Source organism: Vidua chalybeata, chromosome 13 (genome assembly GCF_026979565.1).
Source record: "Vidua chalybeata isolate OUT-0048 chromosome 13, bVidCha1 merged haplotype, whole genome shotgun sequence".
Lineage (NCBI taxonomy): Eukaryota > Metazoa > Chordata > Aves > Passeriformes > Viduidae > Vidua > Vidua chalybeata.
Window position 1 is genome coordinate 12,902,090 of NC_071542.1, and position 18,343 is coordinate 12,920,432.

Genomic DNA, 18,343 nt, shown 5'->3' on the forward strand with positions numbered 1-18,343 from the left:
TTTTAGGATGGCCTTATTTTAGGATGACCTTACACCATCTTCATAGCTCTCCACCTCCTGTGCAGTCAGTAGACACAGGGGTGTGAGTTCCCTGAGATCCTGCTATGCACAAACAGCTCACTATCGCAAGGGAAAAAATTCAGCCCTTCCAATATTATGCACAATTTTAGCCCCTTGTAGGCTACATCTTAGGCACTGAACCACAGCTCCTGCTGTCTTCATGGGGTTAGAACACAAATGTGTCACAGGCTATTAAATCTCTATTTAATCCATGACTCAGTTTGGTAAAGAGTAGTCTTGAAACTGTCATTTTCAGTTATTCCATCCAAGTTTTACTTCTCAAGGACACTTCCCCAGCCAATTCTCTCTGGCTTACTGCAAGTTTGCAGAAAAGGACAATGAAGTCACTCCATCAGCATCTGCTTATCCAGCAGTAGCCAGGAGCGGATACACCAAACCACTCATGATCTACAAGGATGTTCCCAGTTAAATTATCTTTCTCCTTTTCTGTACTCTTGGCACTTGGCTAATTAATTAATCCGCTTGTTATTTTCCCACTAAGCTGTGGCAAACTGGAAGCAATTAACAGAGGGATCCATTTAGTATCAGGACAAGACACAGCAGGAGCACGCAGCTTGTTCTGTACCCATTCGCCTCCAGCATCCTCCTTCCTGCAGCCCACATCCCTCAAGTCAAATACCAATTCTGGATTAAAGGACACAATGAAAATTCCTATCAGTTTATTTTACAAGAAAGCTGTAGAAAAGTGACAATTCTCTCTCTTGACCTGGGAGAATTGGACCTTCAATTCAGAACTCACTCTAAGGTTCCACTAGCAAAAAGACCAAGCTAGGCTTTGAATGGATGGAAGACACCATACATTTTTAGAGTGGTCCTTATTTCTACTGCCATGTGCTTGCATCCAGTGTCCTACCAACACAAGGCAGCTCCAGTCTAGCACCAGTCTTTGTTAGAAGGTGTGTTGTACAGCTGGAATAATACAGTTTCCCATGCTGGCCTGGCTCTAAACTTCAGCTGAGCAGCTTTTTCCGTGAGTAAGTCCTGCTAAGGCGACGCTTCCTGGAAATCATGATGTGGAATGGAGACAGCTCCTGGTTGGCAGTAATTTGGACAGCATCAGATTCCTCTTCTACAAAAACAGAAAGAATACATGAAAGCCACAGTTTACCAGAATTCACTGGTGATTCCAAGAAGCCAAATACCAAGTGGAGACAACAAGAACTGGAAGTTGCAGTTCCCATGTAGCTACTCTCTTCATTCTGCAGCTATTCTTCTCTCCTTCCAAACTTCCCAGTTCATGCCAAGTTTCTTGTAAGCATGTGAGATCAAGACACTGAACACAGCAGTGGCAGGTACAGATTTTCTGTTCAGACCCCAACCCCCAGCACAGAATGATGTTGTTCTCACTAGCTGCAGGCAAGCAGAGAGCACAGCCAGTGTGCTCGAGCCCAGCCTTTCCTCTCCCCTGTGCTTACCTTGAACACGCTTCCTCTGAGCTGGCGGTGGGGACAGCAGTGGAGACTGGGTCAGGGCTCGAAGGCTGCTGGCAGAAAGTCCACTCTTCAAGGGTGGAGTGGAGCCTGGAGAAGCACAATGAGATACTGCAGCAAAACCACTCAACAACTCAAATGTTAAGTCTCACACACAGCCTTTATGCTACCTCAAAAACGACATGAGTGTAAGTGATACTTAGAGTTTATCTGAAATAAATTCTAGGCTGTCACAGTCTCAGACCACTAAAGCAGTGGTGTTTTAGCATTTGAGAAAGGTAAATGGCAGTCTGGAAGAGCTCTTAGCACATTTAGTTTTCTTAGCTGGTTTAGCAGAAAATCACTTCACTTGTATTAAACACAGGTAATTCACATTTCCTGGAAGAAAACTGCTACAACCACAATGATATAAAAATACAGACACAAGGTACAGAAAGTCTCTTACAGGACCATCTTAAGACTAAGCATTGCTATTATGTCATGTCCTGAATACAGATTAATGTTGATTCAAGATTTGGCCTTTTTTCTGTGATGATGTTGAGCAAGACACTACCTCTGTATACAAATCTTTCCTCGCAAGAGAAAATACACACCAAACTTAGTGCAATGACTACAGAACAATACCTGCCACAGCCCCCTGTAATTTATACAACAATACTGGATTAAGTATTTGAAATTCACAAGGCCTTGTTTACAGAGCTGAACAGCCTGTTTCACCAAGGCTGGCTGAATTGTCTGTACCCACAGCAAAAGCAGAGAGGCAGCTTAAACCTATACACCTCCTGATACATTATTGCTAGCAAGGGAATAATTTCTGGTAGCACTTTCAAGTGGCCCACCAGCACAGAGAGAGAAAGCTGGAGCAGCAATAAACACCAACATCCACAGGACCCCACCAAGACTCCAGTCTGAAGCAGTTAAACAGTCAAGCTTTACACTTAAAATTTTTGGCTCGTTGGCTTCGGAGCTGAATGCTGGGCGGAAACAGGCAGTGGCATCAACATAAACCTGAACAAATCACCAGCTGGTTGCAACTGTGATCCTCTCTCCTCAAGTTCTCAAAGTTCCCTTTTAGTTCCTCCAGCTTTCTGCTCTTTCATATTTCTCTGATCTCTCTTCCATCATTAATACTACTCATATCCAGTCTGCCTCTACACATAATTATCTTCCATGTCATCTACAAGTCAATTCCCTTTCACCTCACTCTCCCTCAGATAATTACATGGGAAATAACTGTGTTCTTGTTTTATTCTTGTTTTATTTAGTCTAACCCTCATTTTTAACCACATCTGAATTTCAATGGAGTGTCTTTCATGCCATTTAATTACCTGACAAAAGGAAGACATCATCATCCCCTAGACAACCCTGCTGCTCCAGTGTTTTGAGGGCACATGCTCCTGGTTTTTCAGGAAGTACAGAGTCTGTCCTTGATTTACTTCTGTTGCCCTCATCTGTGGAAAAGCCAGTGAGATCCAAGCTGCCCCTATCAAGACACGATCTCTTGGCACCGTGTTTCTCCTCCTTTTCTGGTGACAGGTAAGTAAAGACCCGCTTCCGAGATTTCAAGCCAAAAGTTCCCATGGCAGAATCCTCATCAGCCCTCGATTCAGAGTCACTAGGAGATGCCTGATCCTGGAGCCTGCAAATCCCTTCCAGTTCAAATTCCCCAAGAGTATTTGTCACTTTGCTGCTGCAGTGTTCTGAGATCCTCATCGTTCTCTCTATGCCTGCTGACGCCCGTGTCCGATCATCGGCATTCCTCTCGCTCTGACCACAGCTCACACTAGCAGTGCTGCCTGCTGCTCTCTTCCTCCGAGGCCAGTCATTGATGGCATCAGGAGTAGTCTTCCCCTTCTGCTTTGGAGAAGGTGTCCGGAGAACTCCTGCTTCCACTGGGAACGGGGAGGTGACAGTAGAGGCACAGCTTGTTGGGGTGTAGGACTGGCATATGTAGGTTTGTCCTGCACCTTTCCCAGGTGTACTATGGAAAGAACGGCAGGATGGGGAAACACAGGCAGCTGCTAGTTTTCCCGGGTGCTTGCTGCACCAGGTCATAGCAAATTCACTGAAGGGGCTTTCTCCTCCCCTGGGTTTGCTGGCACTTGCTTCAGGTTGAACTTCCAAGGATGAGCAAGAGCCAATTTTCTTAATGCGAAGCTTGGGCAGGCCTGAAGCTTGCATTTCAATTTCCACTTCGTAGGTCGGTGGGCTGACAGAGGCAAGTTTGCCACGACTTTCAGGAGTCGAGAACTTGGCTGCAAACTGAGGCTCTCCCATGCGAGCCGCAGCCTCCCGCTGCCTCCTGTCTGCAGTGCAGCGTAAGGAATAGGCAGGAGGAGACTTCTGCATAGGAGGCGAAGTATTCAGGGCAAATCTGGAGCGCCTCTTGAGACTTGGAGCCTTCAGCCTCATAGATTCTTCCCTCAGCAGAGTTCTTGCTTCCAAGTCATCACTGACTGTTTGCACATCGCTTAGGAAGGACTCACAGGTGTTTGCACTGCAGTTCTCCCCCTTAACTGATGGCTCACAGTCTCTCTCAGCATTCTGTGCATGCTCCTGCCCTCCAGCAAAATGCTTTGGAGACAAATGGTTTTCCAAGTTTTCCACGTCCTCTCTTGAAGGAGACTTTTGACACACTCTATCCATCTGTTTATTTTTCTCCCATACAGAAGTATTTTCAGTAACTTGGGACTGATGAAGCTGAAGGCTTTCCACAGAAGAGTTACCACTACTACCATGATGACTGTCCTCATTTTCTGTAAGTGTTGCACATGTGAGGCTCTCTCTAGAACCTGGTTCACATTTGGCCTGCTTGAGTGTGTGAAGCACGGACCTCAGTGAAGTGCCAGTAATACCTGGAGTCTTTTGAGAAGATGGTTTAGATGCAGCAGGTTCCCAGTCAGACTCCTCAGCCTGCGTGTGGGAAGCAGAGCAGCTTGTCACAGTGTTTGTGGAACTTTCATGGAGTGGAGAATTGCAGAGAGGCTCTGGCCTCACAGCAAGCTGAGGTATTTCTGTATTCAGTGGGCTGGTACATAACTTTGAACCTGAATCTTCAAGTTTCCTAGGTGTCCTTTTAGGTGCTTGAGATAACTGATCTGACTGCACCTGAATTTCCTTTGTGAGGATTTGCCTCCGAGCACTGACTTGAGATGCTAATTTTGAGAGGTATCTCAAGGAACATCTTGGAGTCTGAAGTTCTGTAAAACACCTTTCTTGGGTGGCAGAGGGGGGAGAGGCAGTTGGATTTGAATCTGTTGGAGGTAATACAGAGGCATTAAGCTCTGTGAACCCTTCACATTTTGGCGTTTGCCAGCCAGGCTCTTTGCAAGGAGGGGAAAGTGTTAGAGCTGCACAACAGTCCTCAGCAGTTACTTGCAGTAAGTGAACCCTCCTGCTGTCAGTTAGCGCAGATGGAGACTTGAGCCTTTGTGCAAGATCAGAAAAGCACTTTCCCAAACATTTAGCTACATTGTGCTTAGCTGCTGGACTTTTGCCAGGTGTCTTCTCCAGCTTTTGTGGTGTCCTGTGGACAAAGCGAGGCGATCTCCTTGGGAGATTACTGGCAGAATTTAGTGGCTTCTGGGCAAATTTATGAGGTGTTTTTCTAGGAGTCTGCAGGGGAAAAATAATAAATTAAAGAATCATGCTTGTTCTACTCCAGGAGTATTACCTATCCATCTTCATATTTACTTCCCAAGATTTGAAACAAAAAACCCATTGAATGAGACTTAACAAACACTAAATTTAAGATGCTGATGAACAGAGGAGAAAACAAGGATGGGAAGAAAGAGAAATGGAAGTAGGTAACTGTTTCTACCTGACATGAGGTAAGCTCCTCTAAGTGTAAGGAATCTTTTCTTGTTCTCCTCCTTCCAGGTGAATGCTTCCCTGTAGGACTACACATGTCAATGACTGCACCGAAGAAAAACCTCTTGGGAGTCTGGACGGGGGCGCTCTCTGAATGCTGGTTAAGGCCTATAGAATGGAACAGTACAATTTAACTAACACAAAGTAATGCGCCACAATTGTCTGAATCGCGTCAGATGTGTGGAAAAGTAGTGTAAAAAGCTCATATCCCTGGCATGTTCTTTTCTAACCAAGAGTTAAAGCTTCACCAGAATTATTTCCCATTATGAAATTAATAACCATCTTTAGAAAGAGTGCTCCAATGGTAAAAAAAGGTATAAAATACCTCAGCCTCTTATTCTATTTATAGCTTGTAGCTTTAGATAGTTCTGGTTCATGACTAAGGATTCTAATAAGTAGAATATAAAGAACTAAGTGTCACCATTTTTAGCTGATAATCCTACTGAGAAAGCCTGCAAAGAAGATCCCATCAGTCATTGCTTTATGCTGCCACAGAGTAAGCTATAGGATTTCTGTCCCATATTTTACAAGGATTCCACTGCTTTTAAGGAATGCAGACTGACAATCAGTGGTATTCTGTTAGATGGGCCTGACTGGTTTGTTAAGTTGGCAGTGAATTCATCATAGAAATAGCTGCCGTACCATCCTCAAAATTCAGATTACCAATTAAAAAATAATTACTGAGGATGAATTTCTGTCTACTGAAGATATTACATGACAGCTCTTAGCTTCTTACAGCCTCTTGTAGAGCCAAATCAAATCAAACTCAGAGCTATCCATGCCAGCTTTTCAGATCAGCAGTATCAGTCTGCTCAAATGCCACTCCGTACCTTCTACATCCTGCCGTTTACAGCTCTCCTTCTCTTGTCCCTGGTGGAGGTGCTGTGAATTTTTTGAGCTGGGCTGTGTAGTGGAACAGAAAGCACCAGAGCAAGTCCTATTCAAAGACAGCTGTTTGATGCGTGGGCTTCTTCTCAAACCTGCTTCTGAAAAGGCAAAGACATTGGAGACTGAGCCTTCTTTCCCCCTCAGCAATGGGCACATCATCAGGAACAGTTCACAACTGCAAGGAACATACTCTCAGAAGAAACTTCTCTACAGATGCCTATCTCATCCAGGAAGGCAAGCAGGTGAAGCAAAGGTTCAGTTTTCTTGAGGATTTGGAATATTTACGCATACAAATCTCCTAAAGTATGATGCCCCTCCTCTAACTCATGATTATCCTCATTCCTCTTTAGCAATTACATGGAAAGGAATGCTAGAAAAGCCATGTTCAATGCAAGTTACATCCAAGTTAAAAGATGGGTTAATGGTCTTGTCCCTTTTTTGCTAGCAATTTCATTTTCCTTCTTGTCCAGACATGCTGGTTTTCTTCTTCCCTTCCGGGGAAAAGGAACAGCAGTAGCCAACACAAGAGACACTCCCCAGAGCCAGGTGGCTGTCTGTTACAGCAGAAATCAGAGCAGGGTCACAGCACAACATGGTGAAATTACATTAAAAATAAGCATGCGCTGGTTTGACGGTAATTACAGCAGCTCAGACTCTTGTTCACCCTTCAAGTCCTTCATGTTATTTCATTTAAAAGACTTACTATCTACCTCTCTTCCTTAACTTAAACTGTACAGAGCTGTTAAAGCAGGGAGCAGCAAGTGGTTCTGTCAGAACAGAACAGTACACTTTTGGACTGATTTCTAATGAATTAGCCAAATCAAAGCACACTCATCTTACAAGCTACGACACAGCCAAATCACCTTTAATGAAAAATCAGTGCTTACCATATATGGCCTTCTCTGGAGATTCTTCTACAACACCAGTGTCACAACCTGGATCAGAAGACCTTGAGAAACAACAGACATTTTGGGTTTAGCATACTGAGCACATTACAGGAACAGAACTTGCCAGAGAGACTGAGAAGCAGTGCTCTATTCTACACCAAAGTATTGCTTTGTGGGCTACTCTAAGTGAGCAACCAGTAAGCACTTTGCCTCCTATTGACATGTAATTGAATATGGGTCGCTCCCTAGATGTACAGCTAACAGTTCTACATGAAAGAAAATGCTACGGCTCAGCCTGGAGCCCACAAAATACAGCAGAAGCCTTTTCTTCATAAGCCCTTGAATCAGCAACTGAACCTAATCAGACATTAGCTGCAGGAATTAAAGCAGCCTGACTTACATGACGAAGCAAGCAGTATTTCCCCCCACATAAGCAATGACATTTAGCCTCCGCTGGTTCTCTTACCGCCTTAAGTGAAAATTTTATTTGACTGTAACAATACCTGGTAATTCTGCTCATAGCCATTAATTAGGTATCCATTAATTAGACAGCTAGTAGTTACTGAAGAAATTCAGAAAGAACTCACCGGCCTTTGATCTGCTTGTGTAGGAGTCTCCTGGACACCTGCTTGTGTAGTGGTGTTTCTGCAACTCTCTTGGTCAATAACTTGCGATGATCTAAAAATCATGCAAGAGCTGTAACATCACACAATTATAAAGCACTTGGAACAAATAAATAAATAGAGTTTTGTACAGGCTTCAGCTTAAGAATGACAAGTCATTTTTAAGTCAACATAGAACCACTGTGCTGTCTCCCAGCACTCACAAGTTATCATTATTTCAGTCCAGTGTCTACACCTCCCTCCCACTCCCTCAATATTGTACCATGTCAGACATTGTTAACCTACTGAGATAACTTTCATTATTCATCTTTATTTTACAGATCCTTTTTTAACCAAGCATTTTTAACTTTAATTTTCTTTATGAGATGTAAAGAGTTCAGTAAAAATAGGTTTCAGTTTTAATACCATCATTATTCACCCTCCAAACACCACAGCAATCACCTCCTTTAATCCGTTATTAAAAACAGATCATAATTGTTTCATAGAATTGAGAATGCAAAACTAGGAATTTTAGCAAAAGCTCTTCCACAACAATCCTACATGTGCAAGTCATATCTTACCTTTGTTGCCCTCACTGGTGCATTTGTATTTTAGGCCTTCCACAGCAGATACTGACTGGCTTCTAAGCATCTTTTTCAGTGACCTTTTTGATGGTGAAAGTATCTCTTCATTGAAGAGATTCCTCCTTACCTTTGTAACCTCTGTGAGAAAAGAAAAGCAAGAAAAGATCAGATTTCAAGGAAAAACGGAAGAAAAAAAAGAAAGGAAAAAAATACAAAGATAATTTTGTCAGGCCACTAGGGATAAAACAATATACCAGCATGGAAAGACAACTTTTTAGAGGCTAAAAAGCTTTGAAAAGTTGTTTTTTCTGCTACTGGAACATGTCCTCCTCTAAATCCATTCTAGCCTTCTCTTCTCAATTTATATTATTTGCATTATTCCAGCAATAAGCTACAAGCAGATGCCATAGCAGAAAACACAGTCTCCCATATGGAACATTAGGTGCACTACAAAATCTCCACCAAAGTACATCTTGGTTCAGAGAACACATGTGAGATTTATTTTTATGAAGTATTTGTGGGGATATATCCTATTTTCATATATAGTTCATTCTTGTCCCCATTTTATTTTCAGGAAAGAGAAGTAGGAAATAATTTCAAGAGTCAAGGTTTTCTTTTGAGGACATGAAATTTAAGTTTTCTGCGTATGAGAACACAGAATACCACATTTTTTTTTCCCCTCAAAGTTTTTGCACAACTCAGCAAAACTTCCTTCAGATTTCCAGCATGCCTCAGCATAATTTCATCACAGCTCAGTAAAATTTACAGGGACAACATGTGCTGAAGATGCACCTTTCCACGAACAAGCCAGAAGTCAATATACCTTGCACTGCCTCTTTCTGCAACAAAGGCATCTGCTGGGACTTCTCAGTGGCAAGGTAAGAATGCAAGTTCTCCTGAAACAAATAAGAAATCAGCGTCAGCAGCAGTGCAATGTTATGTTCAAGTATGACTATTAACTACAAGCTCTGAACCACACATTATTTCAATTTTTCCCTTGAAACAATGTGACCTCTGTACAGCTGATACAGGGCACACTTACTAAGGGAATACAGAGCAAGAGTTTTTGCAGTCAAGCATCACAACTCTCAGACAATCCTTCTGGAAGGGTTTTACCTTTCTGATGGGGTTCTTGGCCACCTTGGGAATCTCAATTTGACGCAAGTTCTGTGGTGCTTCTGTCATGCTCCTGTGTCTGGCTAACACATTATTCCTTCAGAAAACACACAAAAATTAAGTTAAAATAAGATCAACAGCACAGTTATCAACCTACTGACAATTAAACTTAGGTGTGACTCGAGAGATAGGATGTGTTTACCTAAATTCAAATTGCAAACTACATTGATACCTCACTAACTACAACACTGGGATATAATTTGCAATATGAAAAGCTATTCCTAAGGTTGGTATTGGAATTCATTCACAATTTGCTAATATGAACACAGAATCCCCAACATAGAGATCTCCAGTAAATTACTTTTAACTTTAACAATATAGGTCAGCTACTGCACAGCATAGCATGCTTTTCCTCTCATGGAAGATGCTCCTGAAATCTACTTTTGCATAAGATAAAAATACAGAATCAAGACTGTATTTTTTATAGTCAACAAAAAGCTGCCTCCTGTTTGGAATTACTACCTTCTCTTTTTGGCAGATCTGGTGCGCAGCTCCTCCAGCTGATCACTCTCAGTGCAAACAGCACTGGGAGTTAAGACAGATGATAAAGAGGGAGGAAGGCCTGGAGATTTGCTATCCAGAGTCATCGAGTCATCACTGAAGAAGTCTGAAGGCAGAACAGATGCCAGCTTCTGAGGTATTTGTGTACCCAGACCATAGTAAATATCTCCAAGGGTCTTCGGTATAGAATTCATGTACCTGGAACACCAGAGAGAACACACATGAAATACACCTCTCCTCAAAACTTAGGTTATTTCAAACCCAAGGTGTGAACTAAATCCTTGTTCTCACATGTCAATTTAAAAACAACAAACTGAATATCAGCTGAGATTTTAAATTAGTTTACTTGCTTATCAGCTACTTTTCTTTAGCCAAAATAAAAGCATAATAAAGAGAACACATCTAAATTTCTGAGAATTACAAAGTAAATCAAAACTGTTGATTGTTCTCTACTCACAGACAACATCCAACCCAAACCACAGTCCCCAGCAATACATACGTCATGCCAAATAACTTACAATTCTAATATCTCCTCTAGAAACTTTGTAAGATAGGCTGGGTCTTCAGTCAGACATAAAATGCGCAGCATATCTGTCACCTGGAAGAGAAGGTCAGGTGGCAAAATGGATTAAGGTGTGACAGCTGCAACACCAGATATTTTAGTAATATAGGAATATAAAGTGTTAGTGTAAAATCAAAGGAAAAGCAGGTTCCAAGTCCACATTTCTAGTGCCATGCAGAAACAAAACCTGTTTATACTTTACTTGCCTCTTCTAACAGCTGCTCCATTTCCTCAGCGTTGCTTTGCAGCGAAGGGCACAGAAGGCACAACTCAAGGCGCAAAAATACCTGAAGTCGGCACCTAGAAAACAAGTAATTACCCACCACCTCTTTTTCTACTGGAAACAGCAGATTTACTGCAAAAGGTGTGCTCAAAAAAGCAATGGGAAGGGAAGTGGTTCCTTTTGACAGCAGTATTCAGTTAGCATTTCATTTGGGTGGCAAAGGAGATACCTCACTCCAGATATAGGCTGCAGTGCTTATCACACAGCACGGGTATATTTGCATTTAATGGAATGGTTTTACTGCAACCAGAGATTACTCTTGAAATATTTGCCCCATGTAAATACTTTTCCAGTTGTACAAAAAAGCCACCATTAAAAACTGCTAACCAACTCCACAGTATCTCAGAAGCTGAAGTAAATACAGTGTCTCGTACTCTCTGACTTTGGTCTCCTTCTGTGAGCCATGCTGTTGTCTGAGCATTTTGCTGGTCTTCAGGAGATGGTTTCTGACTCTTCCCACACAGGCCACCTGCAGACACATAATGACAGCAAGAACTTCAAAACTGTTCCCTACCTGCAGGGCAGGTTCCTCCCTTGTCCCCCAGTTACCACCCCAACCTATTCTTTTGGAAGTACAGTTTTTTCCTTTCCTTTCAAGGAAAGGAATTACTTTTCCTTTCAGTAGCAGAGTTACAACATAAAACAACTTAGACCTTGAAATCACAGAGGACTCTTGCTCACAGCTTCAGGCCTTCTTCACTCTGGATCCACTCTGGATTTGTTTCTCACAGTGTTTTTGTTAAATTAATCACAGGTTTACCAGTTTTGGTTTAAGATTATTGTAAGCCTATAAATAGTGCTAAAGATTGTAAGAAATAGCTTGAAACAATTTCTCTTACCTGACAAAGCCAGGCCTAGATTTGCTACGTAATGCAAAAACAAAAGCTATACCTTCTTTAAAATACAGTTTGCAAGAATGTATTTTTTTTTAATACTGTCATTGAAATCAGAATTTGTAAGGAGGTCAATGTAAAGAAAAGACGTCTTGCAACGTTTAGCAAAGTTGTAAACTGATAACTGAACTGGATTTTGCTACATTTTTTACAAGCATCCAGTTTTTCACTATTCAGTCCTCACAGACAGAAGCAGTCAGTGACCATGGTGCACCTCCACATAAAACTTCAGGGAACATGAAGGAAAGGTAGCACAAAAATAGTAAAAATTCTAACTTCCAGATCAGTAACAACCCTGCCCACGTGCTCTCACCTACCTCTTTCTCTTTGGCATCTTGTATTTTCAAGAACCTTTTAATGGCCATGATCATATTCTGGGCACACACAGATGAGGGAATTCCCTCAGCAACAGCCTTCTGGTAGCTTGCAGTCAAGTGGGACTGCAGCTCCTCCTCTGTTTGGAAGTCTGCAAGGAAATGGTCTCCATTAACTAAATGCATGTTCACCACACCTCCCTGATAAAATACTCACCCCAGCTGAAGCAGGGAACAGAGGAGGTAATAATAAATATTTCCTCCAGCAGTGATGCATCCAGACCACAGCACACTAACAGAGGCTGTCCCAGGTCCAGGACCATGACATATTATAGGGTACATCAGTCCTACAATCAACAAAGTTTGCTTAAGATCAGCAAACTTTTCAGACTACTGAAGCAGTCAAGAAATGCCCTTTATTTCTGCCTAATTAATAACTAGGACTACATTTCCAGTTATACCTTGATGAGTGCTTCCCTCTATTTCTTTTGGTTAAAAAAAAATAAAAAGTAAATCCCTATTGCTTTTTTCAGATGGATACAAGGCAAGAAACTAACCCCAGAAGCAGCTGTAACACCAGTTTGTAAAGAATCAGAAACCAAATGGCAGAAGGATAGGAAAAATGTCTACCCTTTGCCATGCTGAAAATACAGAAACTCAAACGCTGATTTGCTCCTTGGTACTGAATACTCCATTATTATCCTTTGCTCTCCCTTCCATAAAAATCCTCTATGACTCCTACATCAAGATATCAAGAGTTCATATGGATGTATCAAGACAGAAAGATAACAGGACTTAACACACACCAATTGATATTTTAAGTGCTTTTGCCTTTCCTTCCACCTTTTCATCCAATCTTTTTGCTGAAAGCTTCTGTGGAACCTTCTCATTCCCTGCTGGTGGCACAGCATCAGGTTGAAACTTCTGAGCTTTTACATTCAGTCTTGCTACATTGAGCATCTGCAGGGATCTGGGCATGGTCTTCATCTTCTGCCTGACTGGAGTTCGGGGAACCCCACCTGCAATGCCACAAGACAGAGTTCTACCATCAGGCACACTGGGGCAGGAACTCCATCCAAGGTAGAGAACAACACTAAATTCTGGATTACTGTGACCTTAGTAACCTCCTAAAGGAAAACATGGCCAAAAATGTTAGTATTTCTTTGTGAAATCAACATATAGGCAGTGTAGCAGGCAGCTACTTCTCCAAATAAAAAGCCAGCTGCATATGGCTCTGCATAAGAATTTATATAGGTTTAAACAGAAGTTATATATACAGGCAGCAATCTTATGTCACAGAAATAGAAACAGCTGACATAGGGACTTGCAGATACATGAAGCCAAGGTAAAGTCAACTGTAGTTAGTGCAGAGAAATGCAATGATTAAACTCTTCTACAAAAAAAAGTGTTTTATTTTTCTAATTAGAACAAAATTGAGAGGCTGTAATATTTATTAGTAGAGTTGAAGCAGTCCCTGTTTCAACAGCTAATTAAACTGCAGAGCTCTGCATGCTGCTTTTAGCAGCTTTGTCACTCACTGCACACTCCTGAATTACAATAACTTGGGTTATTGTAATAACTAGGACTAACCTAATACTAATAAGCAAATGAGACTGTCCCTAAATAAAAAAAAAAAAAAAAATCTAAAGCATGGTACTACTTAAGAGTACAGATCTCTGGAGTTCATGCATCATCTTTTATTGACAACAAGCACATATAACTCCAAACTACACATACGTCTTTTTTTGTTATTTCCTGGTCCAGCTGCAGCAGAGGTTTCACTGAATTTTCTCTGGTACAGCTCAGACAGACTTTCTGAGAGTTCCACATCAGATTGGCCTGCACCATCCTTCTTGTTAGCACAAGGAACCTGCAGGAGCCTGTATGAAAGAACAATACAGTTATTAAGAAAAGGAGGCATATCCCTTCCTTCCTGTGCACAGAAACAAGGTTTTTTCTAGATTCCAGTCTGCAGCAATATAGTGCAAGTAGCACACAGTAGTAACTCTTCCAGCACCTGTTCCCCAACACACTTAGGAGATGCAGGAAATCCAAACCCTCTTAAAATACTGGAAACAAGCATTATATTAATGTGCAATGGATATGGCACAGACCTGTACCACAAAACTAAATTAGCAGCTTTGTACTTTCTAAACTACCCTGCATTAGGCTCTTTTGTTTCACTCAGCAAGCTCTTTGAAGAAAGCAAGCTTATTCATTCCAAATAAACACCAACTGTGGTTGTGAGAACACAACCACATCTTCAATACTTGCACTGGATCTTACCATCCCATAGAAGCTGAAATTTGTCATTTCCCAAGTAGCTTAAGGTCATTTTAAGTGACTCCTGAAACTACCAAGATTTTAATCCATGCAAACTGATACCCAAACATCCTGTTCCCAGTTTCTTTTGTCTATATACCCCACCAAGAGACAAGCCACCAGTAAACTGAGTACAGAAACAAAAGCAGCAGAATTCTAGAACTCTAAGCAACACTACAGCCATACTTCCTTAATAAGAAGCAGAAATCCTTGATTATTGCTCAGAGACATTCAGAAAAATACCTGAATGACTCCATCAGATCTGAGCTTGCTCCACAAGCATTGGATGCAGGATACCACGCTTCCAGCACTGAAGGATGCCAGCCCCCCGTATGGGACAGTTCCCGTTGGACCCACTCTGGCACTGGAGTTTCTTCTCCTGTACAGACACACATACACAAGGATGAGAAAAGCTGAACTAAGTGGTAGAAGGTCCCAGCCTTCACAGAAGCTCAAAGACAGAGCTTTGATCCTGGAGAGACAATGAGAAGATTCACTCATGTAAAAGCAGCCTCCTTGCTGCAGTCCCACCCACAGGCTTTACTGGCCAGGGATGGCCCATGTGACACATTTCAGGAAGCCTCCTTCTAAATGCACATCCTCAGGCACATGTAGCTCTGTTTTATCTGCAAGCTAAGGAAACTAACACTGTCAATCAAACAGAAAGCTACCCCCATACAGATTTCCTTCTGTACCACATCACAAAGCCTTAGATACAGATGACACAATGAACAAGTCCCAAAAATGAGACTCCTCAAGGAGAAAATCATTAACTTTAGGGTTTTTTTTACTGCAGATCAAGAGATCAAAAGATGGCAAGTTTTGCATTTCCTGACACCTACCCAGACTAGCCAGAGAATCTTCCACTGACATGTCAATTTTACTCAACACACTATTCACAATCTCTGGCAGGTGAGTAGCAGAGTCTTGGGAAGAGTCTTCCACTACAGCTCCTTCAAGGCTGCATCCCTGAATTTCAGCAGTCTTCTCAGGACCAAGCACAGTCAGAACTGCAGCATCCCCAGAAAGAGGTGACAGGACAGCAGTGCAGGGACACCAAGTTTTAGACAGAGATACGTCAGCAATCTGCATTTTAAAAGAAAAAAAAAAAAGGGAAAAGAGAAGAGTTTACATTAGCTAGAAATACAGAGACCTAAGGAGCACAGATACTTTACAAGCAGGTTATAGAGTTACATGACCTCAAAAAAAAAAAAAGTTCTGAATTTAGTTTCAAATGAGCAATTTGCAGTGCAGTGTCTGTTATTGTCTTCATAACATGATACTGCCACCCCTTTTGGCACAATTAATTTCAGAGCAGGTATTATTTTAAGGCAAAGAAGAAGATTTACCATGTGCATTCCTTCAGCCACCAGACTCCTCAAGAGCTGATGAAACAGAGACCTGTTGCACTCTCCCTGCTCAGCCTGTGAGCTCTGCAGTATCCAGCTCTCTGTGAGGAAGTGGCCAGCCTGTGCCAAGCTCCAACCTGTCAAGCTTCCCTTCACGACAATGCTGACTGGACACTGCAGCTGTCTTTGGCTCATGGCAAGAGGTTCCAGGATCACGGCACAGCTTTCCTGCTTCTTCCCTCCTGTGCAAAGATAAAAAAGTCAGAAAGCAACCCTTTTCCATCACTTTTTTCCATCAAGGTGAAGAGACAACTTCAATGTCAAAGAAGTGAGTTCCAAGATTAAACAGGGACTATACAGTAAGTGTGTTGCAGAACTGACCTCCTTCCCATGCTCTCAAGGAGCCGAGTGCATGGAAGCACCACTAAAGAAGGACCCCATGCATGCTGCTTTACAGCTGATCTGTTTTCTTTGCAAGGGGTTTTTAATCTGTGTTCTTATTTTAGCTAAATCAAAGAACTGAATGAGAAAAGGGAGTACACCTCTATAAGGTGGGACCAGCAAAGAGCTCTCCATCCAAACTTCCAGGAGCATGGCAAACTGAAGAGGTTAAATCAGAAACATGGGCTCACAGGCCTCGTATCAGAAGTAGTAGAGCACAAGTAGAACTTTAAAAGAAAAACACCTAGGCTTTCAAATATGTGAAGTAATTCCTACACAAATTATTCACAAGGGAAGCTCATCAAGGACCCTGCATGAGAGATCAGTTACTACCATGCACATCTATATTTTCCTTTTTTTTTTATTACCAGGCATGCTGAGAAACAATGTTCCTTCTTGCTGGGGAAACACTGATCGATACAGGGATGGCCTGGAGAACAAACAGTTCAAAGTCCCATCCAGGGGCAGAAGCGTGGTCCAAGGCACAGCCTGTGGCTCTGGGAACCTGGAGTCTCCAAGGGAGCCAGGAGCAGCGGCTGCCCTGGGGTGACTCAAACAGTGTACCAAGGTTTCAGCTGGCAAAATGGTGCCTCCCATCTGACAAATCACTTCAAACATTGTCCAGTAGCCACCATGATCCGGGCATTCGATCAGCTGAAATAAAAGTAACAGAGAAGTCTCAAGTTAAGGTTGGCAGTGAGAGAGCTTTCATGTAAACAAATAAATATTGCACTTTTTCAGAATAGCTGGCATATGAAACATACCCACAGCACCTAAACACGGTGCCTTCTCAGTGTTTTTATGGACTTTATCAGCCCTCATAGGAACCTAACAAAGTAAATACTATTCCCAGTGAATTAAAAGTTAGCAATATTTTCAAGACACTTTTTTTTTTAATCTGGTATCTAGACACCTGAACTATCAGGCTGCTTATCTGCAATTCTGAACAGCTGTAACACCCCTCTAAGTCAAATCACAAGACATCCCATCAATGAACACTGTACAGCTGCTCCACTGCAGATGTAGCTCAGTCTCCACGTGGATGATTCCACTCCAGATTTCAGTCCCTTGCTGAAGATTATGTGGCAGTGAGTGAACCTTGGCGTGGTTCCCTACCACTCGAAGATTACTTCTGCCACAAAGCAGCGTGGCAGATGTCCCGCTAGTGCTCAGAGCTGAAAGCTGTGCCGTGTAGCCTCGTTACCTGAGCCCAGTCGGCAGTGTCCACCCAGAACAGGGTGATTTTCTGTTCCACAAGCAACTCCTGCACGCTCTTGGGCAGGAGTTTCTCCGCCAGCTCCTGCGCCGAGGGAGGCTCTCCAGGGGAGGAGGGGGCGTCGTTCCCCGACACGAACTGCCGGAGCTCCCTCCGCGAGTGCGGGCAGGGGGAGAACAGGAACACGGCGTTCACGAAGCCCTCGGGCGGCGCCTCCGGGGGCTCTCGAGCGGCCAGCCCCGTCCTGCGGCTCCTGCGGGCCGGCTTGGCGGGGGACGCGATCTCCGGGCGGTCCCACTGGAAGTCGAGGAGCGTCTCCTTGAGCCCGCTGTGCGTGAGGGCAGCGCGCGGCGCGGGGCCGGGCAGGGCGGCGGGGGCCCGTGCCCCGAGCCGCTCCGCCAGCTCCTCCTCGAAGCGCTCCCAGGCGCGGGGCCCCGGCGGGCGGAACCCACCGCCCCGCGAGGCGCCGCCGCGGCCGCCGAGCGAGTCGAAGAAACGGAAGGCCCAGCGCAGGCGGGAGAGGCCGAAGCGGCAGCCCAGGAGGGTGAGGAGGCGGAGGGCGCCGCGCTGGAGCCGCTCGCGGCGCGCGGGGCCGGCGGTGTCCAGCAGGAACACGGCGCTGTGCGAGCACGACATGGCGCGGCCCCTCACGCCACCGCCGCCATCGCCCGCCCGGCACGGCCGCTCGCGCCCTCGCCTAGAGCGGGCTCCCATTGGCTGCCGCGGAGCGCCCGCCACGCCCACTCCCCGCGCCTCCCTCTCCCATTGGCGGAGAACGGGGAGCGGGAGGGCGGAGCCGTGGGGGCGGTGAGAGGGGTGCTCGCTGCTGATTGGCCAGCCGCGCGGAGAGTGCTGCCATCCCATTGGCGGAGGGCAGTGACGGAGGGGGCCGGGGCCCGCGCGCAGACCGAGCCGATTGGGCGCCGCCACCGGTTTAAAATTTA

General features: G+C 43.9%; 1 protein-coding gene across 1 annotated transcript; it reads right to left on the reverse strand.

Moving 5' to 3' along the window:
- Positions 1–723: 723 nt before the first annotated feature.
- On the reverse strand, positions 724–18,054 carry TICRR (TOPBP1 interacting checkpoint and replication regulator). The gene is made up of 22 exons (XM_053954754.1): positions 17,388–18,054; positions 16,552–16,837; positions 15,743–15,984; positions 15,236–15,479; positions 14,637–14,772; positions 13,809–13,951; positions 12,878–13,090; positions 12,075–12,223; positions 11,239–11,333; positions 10,788–10,881; positions 10,538–10,617; positions 9,981–10,217; positions 9,459–9,555; positions 9,166–9,238; positions 8,340–8,480; positions 7,744–7,834; positions 7,157–7,218; positions 6,212–6,367; positions 5,332–5,489; positions 2,840–5,126; positions 1,497–1,601; positions 724–1,150 (listed from the first exon to the last, which is right to left on the reverse strand). Exons 1-22 carry the CDS (start codon positions 18,033–18,035, stop codon positions 1,032–1,034), a joined length of 5,856 nt encoding a protein of 1,951 aa, XP_053810729.1. The 5' UTR covers positions 18,036–18,054; the 3' UTR covers positions 724–1,031.
- Between the last annotated feature and the right edge of the window lie 289 nt (positions 18,055–18,343).